Source organism: Rhipicephalus microplus, chromosome 1 (genome assembly GCF_043290135.1).
Source record: "Rhipicephalus microplus isolate Deutch F79 chromosome 1, USDA_Rmic, whole genome shotgun sequence".
NCBI lineage: Eukaryota > Metazoa > Arthropoda > Arachnida > Ixodida > Ixodidae > Rhipicephalus > Rhipicephalus microplus.
This window is the reverse complement of record NC_134700.1, coordinates 216993005-217005317: the sequence shown is the minus strand read 5'-3', so window position 1 is coordinate 217005317 and position 12313 is coordinate 216993005. Positions and strand designations below refer to the sequence as shown.

The window sequence follows — 12313 nt, the reverse complement described above, 5'->3', positions numbered from 1 at the left end:
TACTTGTAGTAACGAAGATAACTACCTGTCACTCCTTCAAAATACCTATGGGATTCCTAATCATGAACTGCTTGTAGAGCACTAACTTTGCCGCTTTGATTTGTGTAATGAAATCATTTTCATTCTTTAAAGAGACATTCACACGTACATTACAAGCATTTCTTAGGTATACATATTTATTTATTTTTCTTCCTTTTCTACGGCACGTGTTTTGCAGCTCTGCATAAGGGCATTTTCAGGACTCCTATGTGTCTTTGTTAAATGATTTTATGCTGAACTTGCTTACATTTGTCACTCTTGTATATCTTAATCTTATGTATGTCCTACCCGCAAAATTGCGCGTTATGAACTGGCAGTATGTCCGAAGTAAAGAAAAAATAAAAAGTGTGGGGCGACACGCAAAAGTGCTTGCGTACGGCAGCCTGCTTGCACTCGTTGTCAGCGTACTTAAACCATCATCATTGTTAGCGATTTACGAACTCTAGCCTGTGCCACAAATGCCTCTTAGAAGAGGATTACACCAAGGTGTTTAGTTTTTTATATTAAAGCTGAGCTGAAAGCACCGAGAAACGGTGTTAAAGATGTCAATTAAGTAAGAGCAAAAGGTATCTACTTCCTACGTGCCTTTAGTCTTTAGTCAGTTTGTCCCATTGGTTTACTGTTCTTTCAAAGTAGGAAAAAAAAACGAATTGACATTTGCGTTTGCTTTGGTTGGGCAACGCAGGATATTGCAACACTGATCCCTACACCTTGGCATAAAAAGCGTCTCTCTCTCTCCTTCTACAATTCGACTTATATATAACTGCAAGACATGCATGTAAAGCTATGTCAACTCTTTCGCAAGTTTTTTTGCTTTTCTTCCCTTATCATTCACTCATCTTCGACACGGAAGTCCAGCATCTGGGATCTACTACATCACTTTGAACTGTAATACAGCGATACCAACACAACTTTTTTCTGACTTCTTTCCTTTCCGTCGTATGCCCAGGCTCTCCTCGTAAGTCTCCGACGCCGTATCACCGAGCCTCGGGCCAAGGAACAGAAAGGCTCCATCATTTGCTCGAATATTCCGAGAGCCGCGCTTCCGATGTCGCTAGAAGGGCTCGTCTCGACTCGGCTTCTGTCTTAGCTTCCGCGTCGCAACAGACTATATATCGGCGAATCCAAATAGGGCGCGGGAGGATGTGAAAAGGGCCCCATGAATAATGCATGTTCGCGCAGGTCCCGTCGGCTGCCTGCTTTCAGCCGACCCGGCAGACGGCATTGCCAAGGACGTTGACGGCGCCATTTTGTTTGCCAGACTCTCTTCGCGCCGCGAGTCGAGCTCGCAACGCGAATGAATAAACGATGCGTCGCTGCCGCACACGGACACGAACGCACGTGAACACAGGCGCATGCATAAGAGACGCAGCTTGGAAAAGAGAGCGTTTGTGCGGTAGTGAAAAGTGTATGTGGCGTGACAGAGCGTTAAGTACGCGTAATGTGTGTTCTTCCAAGAGTGACACAAACATTGCTGGTCGACTCGACGTCGAAGCTCGCGAGAGACGAGACGACGGCGACGACTAAGCTTTAAGGGCGCGAGTTCTCAGGGTCAGGCACTTGGTTAAACTACTTTAAATGGGGATTTGGATTTTCGTAACTACACTCCTGTCTTTTATATCAAAGAAGTAGTCAATTTTGGCACGCCCCTAATTAAATGATGCTAGGAAAGCGATGGTAGGGTGGTTATAGTTTCGTCCTAATTTTGTCGTTGAACATGTCTAATTGCTAACATTTCGTGACACATCTATTGTTATTTCAAGCCCAAATGTTTTTAATCACCAAGGCATGTAATCTGTCTTCGGTTTTAAAACAGATTCAAACTTACGTTGCCGTTTACTTTTATTTTTAGTCGATACGTGGCTACTGCGATATAAAAGTAAATTTGGGGTTTTCACACACCAGAAGTATGATAGTATAAGAGAAAAAAACAGTATAGTGGTGGTACTCTAAAGTAATGTCGTACCCGTTAGGTACTTCACTATATACTCAAATCCAACCATAAGGATGTTTTTGCTAAGTCGCAACGCTACCCTGTCACCATGACATATGTGAATCTTTAAGCACTGTGCGTGTTTCTTTGTTGTTTTACTGTACTCTGTTTATTTTTCTGCTACTATTCTTACTCATGATGTCACATTACTCACCAATACAAGTATAGCCACTATGACTAAGCATAAAGCCCACGTAATCTGGCACATTTCATTAAGCTACCACGGTGGGTGCCTTACTGAAAACCGTGTGATCATGGTGCTATTTTTTACGCGAATAAGGGCACTCCCTGAGACGGAGGCCGACAATCACTTGCTAAAACTTAGATACTAATCTTTCTTTGGTGAAATTGCTTTTCTTTCGTTATATTCAATAGGCTTAATGCATACTAATCAGCATATACTAGCTGTTTTTTGAACGTGAACTAACCGGCCCAAATGAGCACTCTGTAGTAAAAGTTCAAAGTACTGTGGTGTGCATTACATAGTGACCGGATTTCACAGTAGTTACCAACATTGCCGGGTCAACACTAGTGTGACGTTAATTACCACGGGACGTATCCTGTTATTTACTTCTCGAGAACAATAGTAAATCTGAACTAAAGAAGCTGGGTGTTGTTATTCAAAATGTCTGACATCCAGTCGCAATAATAATGTAAAAACTAAATGGAGAAAGAGAGATTTCAAAGGTTATCCTAAAGATAACTAAAGCATTACATATTGCTGCAAGGTATCCCTGTCATGCTATTTCATTAGCAAAGTCAATCGTCGGAGAAAGCTTCTGCACCGAAACGTTTCGTTTCTTGGTCTGCTATAGCCTGAAACATTGCAAAAAAGGAAATACAAAACTGTTAAGCTGCGCTAAAAGTCGCGTAGCGCCCTAACTTTGGAAAGACACGTGTCGTTGCTTCTTCTTTGTCCCGCATAACTGCATCTTTTTCGTGCCTCGTAAATTTATCAATTTTCAAACAGTAATGCAAAAGCAAGTAGCCCAGTACCTTACACTGCAGAAAGAAACACATAAAACTGAACGGGTAGGGTAGACCCGATACACGGTCGAGTAAGCAGAGAAAAAATCTGTCTTATAAATCGGATTTCGTTCTCGGGTTTTTAGGAAGCCAAGCAATCGACCATAAGGACTTCGCATTCCGCGTTCAATTGGCTTTTCTTTGCTCCCTTGCATTCCCTCCTGCTGGCCAACGGCACTCGCCTTTAACTGCCACTTATACCGCAAGCTTCATCTCCGCTTTTCTGTTCTTGCTTTTTTAAGCAATCGTGCGCGCACTGCTTAATGAACACGAATGCAAAATAAAACGAGTTCCGAATTAAATACAAAAAACAAAGAATAAAGTCAAGTACGCAAGTGATAAATTAACGTTCTCATGCGATACAGAGCAAGTGAGGTGGAAAACGTGATTCAACTGCCCAACTTTATATCTTTTTTTTTTCTATTGTATCCCCTCATTTTGGCTGCAGCACCTAAAGTACACTCATCGAGAAAGACGTGGGCCTTCTAAGAACGTGCAAATCGAACTAAACCAATGTAAATAGTGAGAATAAAAAAAACTGAAAGAAAGATGGCGCCCTCGTTTCTCTAGCTTCACTTTTCACAGGAAGAGCGAGTTCTCCCACAACCGACCCCGCATTACACGCCACAAATCCGGCGTGCGGGGGATTCTAAATCGCCTTTTAACGAGCGCTACGGCAATTCGTGAAAGAAAAAAAATAAGGAAACGGGGATGTGAAGCGCGCGGCAACTCTCCAAGATACTACAATTCCTACATTGTAATAGTGGTACTACTATTCCTACAATTCCTACACTGTAATAGTGGTAAAAAAATGAATAAACTAAGATAGAAGTGTAGTGGATAGAAAAATAATTGTAGCTATGAGGAAAGGGCTGGAGGCCTGTCCATGTATGTATGTTTTGAACCCATGACGAAGTGAACGATACCTTATCATGAATTCCCCCCCCCTTTTCTTTTTTTCGTCTAAAATCTCGTTTGCGTATATCCTAAGACACTTCACATAGAAAAACACATGTTGCAGCCAAGCCTGCATAAATGTATAACTCATTGAAATATGGTAGTTGGTTCGATATTACAATTCCTCCTGTTTGATATAAAACACTTAAATAATTTACGTTAATTAAAGCTAACAGAAAAGAAAGCCAATGAAACTATAGGGGGGGGGGGAGGCTGCAGCGATCCTGATGTAAACGTGAACAAATCAAAGTGAAAAAAAAAGATTATTTGACGCTGGCAGGGACCAAACCAGCGACCTGCTACACACAATCTTGCTGGAAAGCCCACGAGATGCTGTCTGTGTGCGCAAGAGGTGCTAGCAAAGAATAGAATCTCGCGTATATATCCGTGAGACCCGCGCGCGGCCGCTTTGTTCCGCGCATGCGCAACACTTACACGTAGAAGCTATACGTATACGCAAAGTATCTACGTACGTGAAACAAACTGTACTTTCTGTCAAGTTCGCGTTACCGCAAACTTGGACGGAAAATTGCAGGCAGCTGCGGAACGCTTCGTTAGTGCAAGAAGACGTGTGAAAAAGTGCTTTGACGTGTGAAATTTTGTGAATAGCTTACTGTAAGTGAATCGACGCAATCAATTCCGAGGCAGATGGAACCAACGTGGAAAGAGGGCGTCTAGTGATGCGCTCCTGTCACTACCATGTAACGCGTAAATACATCTACACTTTAGGGCAAATGCGCGACACCAAACCTCAGCAGCAATTCATTATGAATATTCGTGCGGCTAACTGTAATTTTATAGTTATTCCTACGTTACTTGCAATACATGAACATTCGTGAATCTCCCACTTCAGAAGCAAGTCTGCAATGAACAAAGCAAGGGCAGCTGTTTCGAAACAAGGACGAGGAAATTCACTGCCAGAAATAAAGCTAACCGTAATTACAATTTTGAAAACATGAAACATAAAAAAATTCATTTCATTTATTTAATTGATTAATACTGTTAGCCCTCACGAGGGCCGTTACAAGGTGGGACGTACAAGTATGTATCAAGCAATATTAGCTACAAGAATATGAGGTGACCTTGCAGTGTTGAATGCAAACAGCAGAAGAAATATACAATATGCAAAGGCATGGTAGAGGCACACTAAAAAGTACAAATAAAGAGCAGAATAAAGTGCATCGTGTTCAAAAACAAAGAAAAACATGTATACAGCACCACGAGACAGTGTAAAGCATTACAGCAGAATAAAAGCTATATGCTCTTCATTAGTCACTTGCGAAACAGGTTGATTACGGAAGAACAGTTGCAACATTTGAAAATACTATGAGCTATCAAAGTCAACTAACAAGCTTGTTTACTTCACAGCATCTAAGCCAACGCGCTGAAACGCAGGGTCAAAAAAAAAAAGAACACGATACGTGCGCAAGTTAATTGAGATGCATTCGCTTCAGATCAATGAACCGAGCCTCTCCTTCCGTATTGTTTTAGTATTTCATTTCGGCAGAGCACTAAGTTGGCCTGTGCCATTTTGACGACGAAGAGAAACCAAGTCGCCGTGAGAAAAAAAAATAAGGCTTAATCACGGCGCGTGCAGCGTGAGCAAGACCGAACGAGTCCGATCCCTAATCACCCACGCGGTTTGCGAACTGCCGGCACCTCGTCCTCTTGACAAGCTTCACAGAGGGACCCCCTTCATGCACCCGGCAAGCATAGCAACGTGTAAGCCGAGCGTGGCTCCTTCGCCGGCAACATGCACGCGGTGAATGTTAGCTGCCGGCACTTGCAAAAAGGGGGCGACACGCTGGCTGTCCCGGCTGTTGGGGAGGAGATAGAGAAGTCCCCGGCAATATAAGGATCATCCTCTACAGCTCGTCGTGAATACCGAACCGTTATCGCTGTTTTTTTTTCGGTGCTTGCAGTGGCGGCCAAACTGATGAGAGGGCACACGAGAACAGCAGCGTTAAAAAAAGCACGAGGCATAAAGAAAACAAAACAACACGGAAGGAATGCGAGGCAAAACACAACTTGGAGGCGCACGCACTTGTTTCCCACGCAAGTGGCCCGCGCGCTTCATCGCCAGCGCTTTGTTTCAGTCTGCTCGCGCCCGCGATGCGATGAGAGAAGATCGCTCAACATGTGCGTCCCATGTGTCGGTCGACGACCGCTCCGCACTCCATAGCTTCGAGTTGGTTCAGTATTTTTGTATATTTGTTTGCTTCGTTACTCCCCCTCTTATGAGAGAAAGACAGTGCACGCAATTAAATAGCGGCGCTTTTGTAACTAGCTGGTGCCCGTGCATGCCTCTATCTTCGTAAGGGTTCATTATAGCAGAAAAACAAAAAAGCATTCCTTGTTATGTGATTCCTTTTCTTTTTATTTCACGATGCAATTCACCGCTGTTTCCGCGTGGGTTGTGAAACCACGAAGCGCGAACTGCTACCGGGAACGAGGAACTCTCTCGGGGTTTGAGCTTCGAGGCAGCAGAAAGAGGGGGGGGGGGCGATGACTCAAAGAGAACTTGAGGATACAAACTGCAACCCAGCTTGAAACCACGTCCATGCCACTGCGTTAAAGCAACTGTGGTAAATGCGGCATGTGAGAAGAAATTTGTACGCGAAGGCCCATATGTATACTATTCGAGTGAATACTGTCTTTGTGCGAATCCTCTTTTGTCAGGGTGAGACTGCTTCATAAAAACTTAGATTGCGTTTATCAATCCGTTGTTGATAAATGCCGGGTTGACAGAAAACTGGCGTTATTTATCTACTCAGTCGTCTGAGAACAGCATGATCGGATGCTGGATGAGTCTACCACCATTAAACATGCATGCATGTTTATTCTGGCTATTGAATAATCGCACACGCAACTAACCCAAGTAACTAACCCAAGTAGTGTGCCTGCAGCACTTCGATGAAACGGTGTCGCAACTTATGCAGACTATCTCGATTAATGTAGTGTAGCAGAGTAGACTTTTGCTAATTTGTGGCATCTCGTATCACTCATTTGGACGCGTATATCAGACACGAAGCTGCTAATCGAGATATAGCCTTTGTATTCGTTGTTACTATCAGGAAACGAAAGCCACGTGTCAGCATTATTGTCAAAACAACCACAGTTGCAACGCCCATGAATATGGTCGCTGGTGAATGATGAAGCTCGAAGTAATCAGGCTACAAAAAGTAGACACAACCGTACCCCATAGTTTCTTCAGTACAAATTACTGTATGGCTTCATTAGCAAATACGATGCTTTGTGGTATCTCCAAGCAAACGCGATATGGTATGATATATTTGCCGCCATGTACTGTACTTCTCTGAGCTTGATAATTCTTTTTGCTTGATAATTCTTTTAGGGGCGAAGCTCCTGTTTAGAAGAAGTTTATTCTTTCATGGGACGCAACAAACCTAAGAGACAAGCGTCTGTATAACAGGCACAATAACAAACAAAAGACAAAGCACAACATACACTACACATTTAAACTAAAGTGTCCAAGTCCGTAGGATGTCCATAGTCCGTTGTACTAATAACTGTACATATACTACGTAAATGCACTAATCACAATATGGACAATGTACGTGATGATATATGTACAGAATTTACAAGACTTGGTTGAATAGATGAACGAACGGACACACAAACAGATGCATGGATGGACGCATGAACGGACGCAGGGGCGGATGCATGAAAGAACGCAGGGACGGGCGCACAAACAGACACATGGACGGTCTCACAGACGGACGCATGGACGGACGAATGCTTCGCCCCACTCTCCATCATTCACTCCGTGGATATGCTGCCATTTTTTTACTCATAATAAAAAAACGATTAAACACAGATATCGCAATGGAACATTTCACCAACCATCGCTAAGAGATAAAATTCAGTATATGTTATCCAATGTGAACTTTGAAGCAGTCTATCTTTTCATCCCTCAATACCCTTCTCCTGGTGTAGGATAGCAAACCGGATGCTCGCCTGGTTGACCTTCCAGCTTCTCCTTACATGCAGTAGTCGATATCAGTGATGACGCGTGCGACTCATTTGTCAAATATTGTATCAGTTCTCCCCGGGTAATTTTGTCTAGCTCTATCTTACAGTTTCGGTCGTCGTCGTTTTCTTCATTTGTATATACAGATTTCACCGATAAAGAAATAGGGTAGCACATGAGACATTGTTTGGTCGCGACACGCTCGCTTCAGTTCAGAGTCATATAGGTTGACGAAAATTGTGGAGCTCACCCAGACTAACTCATGGAATATATTTGTAGCTTAGAGCTCGGTCGAACTCAGACACACCAAATTTTTTTCTGAGCCGGACTCACACTCACTACAATTTTCTTCAACCGGACTCGCTTAGACTCACGGCTAGATCTAACGCCCGTATTCACAAACACTCCTCGACTCAAACTCGACCTCAAGGTATTCTTGAGGACTGTTTCGCCTTGTGATTACTGTAACGGGAGAAGCCTCAAAGATCCCTTGAGGTCGAGTTTGAGTCGAGGACCGTTTATAAATACGGGCCAAAGTCTGAGTGAGTCCGGGTGAGTCGAATCACAAGTGAGTGCACCGGCATAAGATGCGAGCTACTGCCTCGCACTTGTGTTAAAAGCAAACGCGTATAATTTGGACACCAGCTGGTCGCTGCGGCCAGCACTAGTGCTGTAGGTTTCGTTGCGTCGCTGTTGATGGCGAGCGAACGGTGGCAGTAAGCATGCACTTAGGACAGACCGGGTGCTTTTGTGGTCCTTAGATCCCCTTACCCCGCATGCACCCGGCAAAGATGGCTGCTTGTTGTACACGTGGCGAAAGTAGTGGTCTGTACGCACCATACACACACGTCCGCCAAGGCACTAGTATACACGTGATCGCATGCGCAGCGTAGGCACAAAGAGTGGTCAAGACACCATTGTGGTCACACAAGAAGAGCATTTATACAGATACGGAACGCGTCGTGTAAAGGCGCGCCAATGAAACTGCCCCAGCTCATCTGGCAGTGAAATCTGTAGGCGAAACGAAATACCATTCGCCACGATAATGGCTGCGCCTTCAGTTACGTCGTTCTGTACGTCGCACCAAAACGTGCGCGTCATTGGCAGGGCCGTTAGTCACGCCATTCTCGGCGTCGTACCCAAGCACGCGTGGCATTCACTGCACCCTCATGGCGTCGTTCATCCTTCACAGCCGTGCCACTGCTTCCTTGCACAGCAATTTCAACTAGAACTCCCTCGTGGAGGAGGGCATGGATCGTATTGGAACTCCCGAACAGTAAACAACATTCCAAGAACAGCACTGACATTTGATCCATTAGAGAATTCATGTTCGCCGGGCCGATGTCCAGGCCCAAAAACAGGTGCCACTGGCAAAGCCCAAGCAGCAATTGCGCACCGAGGGTTCAGCAGCCTTCCGAAAAGAATGCAAGCGACAACGATTAGCAGAGAAGGCGGCGTTTCTGGTAGAGTAGCGATCACGTGGCAATACTGGGAACCAGTTTGACGAAGCGAACGCCCACTTTCAGCGGGAGTTTTTTGAGCAGCCTTTGGCTTCGGCTGCGACGTCTGCAACCATCTGTGGGCACACATTTCAGCTTCGCCTGTTAGCTATCCTGTGCGGAGTGTTTGAACGGTTTTCCATCTTTGATATTTCGAAGTGCTTTTGACAAGCTTTAAGAACATCTTGAAACTGTATGGGTAAATGGCAAGAGATAGAAAAGGAAATGCAAGAGCAGAATAGTTTGTTAGGTACTTGCTTTCGATTCACTACCCTGAACAAGATTGTACAATAGGCAGGTGAAAAAAAAAGCTAATAGAATGTCGGAAAACAAAGATACACTGCTCTTTCGATGGTCGTGTGATCAAATTACGGCCACATTTCTGTTGAAGGGAAAACGCTCGAGGTTAGTATGTAGGTGCAGGTTACAGACGGGCTCAATATTTCCGGAGCACTCCACAATGGCTTTTCTGTAAACGTATCCTGGTTTGAGACGTTTACCTCCGCAATTATTGTTAGTATCAACACAGTTACACAAGTGCCTTTGATCTGCCCCCCTGCCCTTGATCCTAATGGTGCACTCGATAGTGGCGTCCCACAAAAATAAAACAAATGCTGAGGTGCGACTAAATTTTTTGGTCACCATTGCCTACCCGCAAAAGCTCGGTTGAAGCCATTGAATGCATAAACGCAGGTGGTCATTTTTTTTCTCTCTCTTACGTCGACATGGATGGCTTCACCAAAATAGCTGCACTCGGAGATCGCGTGACGTTATTCCCTTAGACTACCAGTGTTGACACGCATAGATATGGGTTAAGAGTCTAACCAGAGAGGGCAAGAGGGGCAAAAGAAAGATGCAGGCCCAAGCACATGTTTCAATTGTTGCCCTACACTTGGAAAAGGAGAAAAGGCGTAACAGTGAATGTAATAGAGTAAAAAAAATAACAAAGGGACACTTAATGCGAACACGCATTCATTTTACATCAACAATAGGCTTCCGAAAATAAAGTTCGCCACCCCAATAAAAAGTACACTTTCCGAAGATAAAAATTCTGAGACTTCTTACGCGTGTATACGCTTACACACACGAGGTCCTAAAACCAACATTGCGCCTCCGAAACCTAAATGAACTTCACGAGCACACCCGCAATTGTTACCGCGTCGTGCAGCAAGACATTATGCAATACAGAAGGTCAAGGTGTGAATCACGTACCATTCGGTCCGAAGCCGAGTCAACAATGCAGTGCAGATACATTGTCTGTCCTAACTGCGTAGTGACGTTTCGAACGTTGGGACTCCGTAGGAGGTGGTCGTACTCAGCAGGGCTCAGACCACGGGCCATGCTTCCTCCTGGAAGGAGCAGGAGTCGACCCGGACCTCGAGCGCCGTGGGAGACCGGCTGCTGGCCGGTGGGCAAGCTGTTTCTGCCTCGGCCACCACCACCTGCGGAAATAAATAAACGCAGCAGCGGTAAAAAGAAGGTCGCAGGCGCGGCAAAAAAGCCCCTGCAGTCTTTCGCTGTTCATGCACCCAGCGTATTAGCTTTCAGACTAAGTTTTTGCAGGTCTGCAGGAGTGTACCCAACTGCGTTGGTCGGTACACCAATAAGACCGGAACAAACAACGGGACAGTGAAAGAACCATGGACAGGGTGGTGATGTAGGTCGTTATATCACCGTCACGTCTGTTTTATCAGCACCCCGTCTGTAGTTCTACCAACATCCCGTGTTAAGCGCTTTTTGTTATAGTTGGAATGACGCATGGAAGTATAGGCCTCGAAATGAGCGTCACAGGCGCGCTTTTTTTTTGTGGAAACGCCCCGATAGTTGTCATTTCCTGCTTTCATCCTCTCACGCCTGTCTGCATGCGAAAACACTGGCGCTGGTGGTCGAAATTTCCGGAGCCCTCCACTACGGCGTCTCTCATAATCATATGGTGGTTTTGGGACGTTAAACCCCACATATCTATCTATCTATCTAAAACACTGGCACTGTTCAAGAAGCTGTAAAATCTTTTACGCGTCTGCACGCCACTCCCCAAAAGCCTTACTGCTCTAAATATGTAGAAGCGTAGTATGCTAGTTCACTCGTTATTGCCGGGTGTCGCGAATTCGCAGCACACCAAAAAATGCCGACTAAGCAAGTCATAAAACGCGTGCTCTTCTCCATGCCGCCTGGTACGTATTCGTGGATAACGTAGCGTTCAGTCCGTGACATCTGTCCCCGCCGTGGTGGTCTAGTGGCTAAGGTACTCGGCTGCTGACCCGCAGGTCGCGGGTTCGAATCCCGGCTGCGGCGGCTGCATTTCCGATGGAGGCGGAAATGTTGTAGGCCCGTGTGCTCAGATTTGGGTGCACGTTAAAGAACCCCAGGTGGTCAAAATGTCCGGAGCCCTCCACTACGGCGTCTCTCATAATCATATGGTGGTTTTGGGACGTTAAACCCCACATATCAATCAATAAAATCCGTGACATCTGTCTGATGTAAGTGTTCAAAGAAAAACCAAGTTGTGTAGCTGATAACGGAGAGCTCAAAGCACGTGCAACAATTTCCATATCTCCGTTCTTTTTCTCTAGAGTGACTCAATTTCATTCTTCTATAAATCATTTCCGGTGCGCACACATCCAAGAAGTTACACACTACATGTGACGTTGTTTTCAAGTATACATTTTTGTCCTCTCTTCTTCAGAACATCCAGTCTTGGATTTAGTCGGTGGTGACGGCCGCTATGGCAAGTTCGCTTTTTTACTTATTGACATATTTAGACGCACACTCATTTTACGGGAAAATAGTGCTTCCCGCGCACTTTGG

The 12313-nt window shown here is 44.9% G+C and overlaps 1 protein-coding gene across 1 annotated transcript in view; it reads right to left on the bottom strand.

The window, feature by feature from the left end:
- Nucleotides 1–12313, bottom strand: part of LOC119167031 (uncharacterized) — a 240160-nt gene that overhangs the window by 16207 nt on the left and 211640 nt on the right. Inside the window, exon 3 of the mRNA XM_075891369.1 lies at nt 10718–10947. Within this exon, the coding sequence (XP_075747484.1) occupies nt 10718–10947 (230 nt within the window). The remainder of the gene's footprint in view (nt 1–10717; nt 10948–12313) is intronic.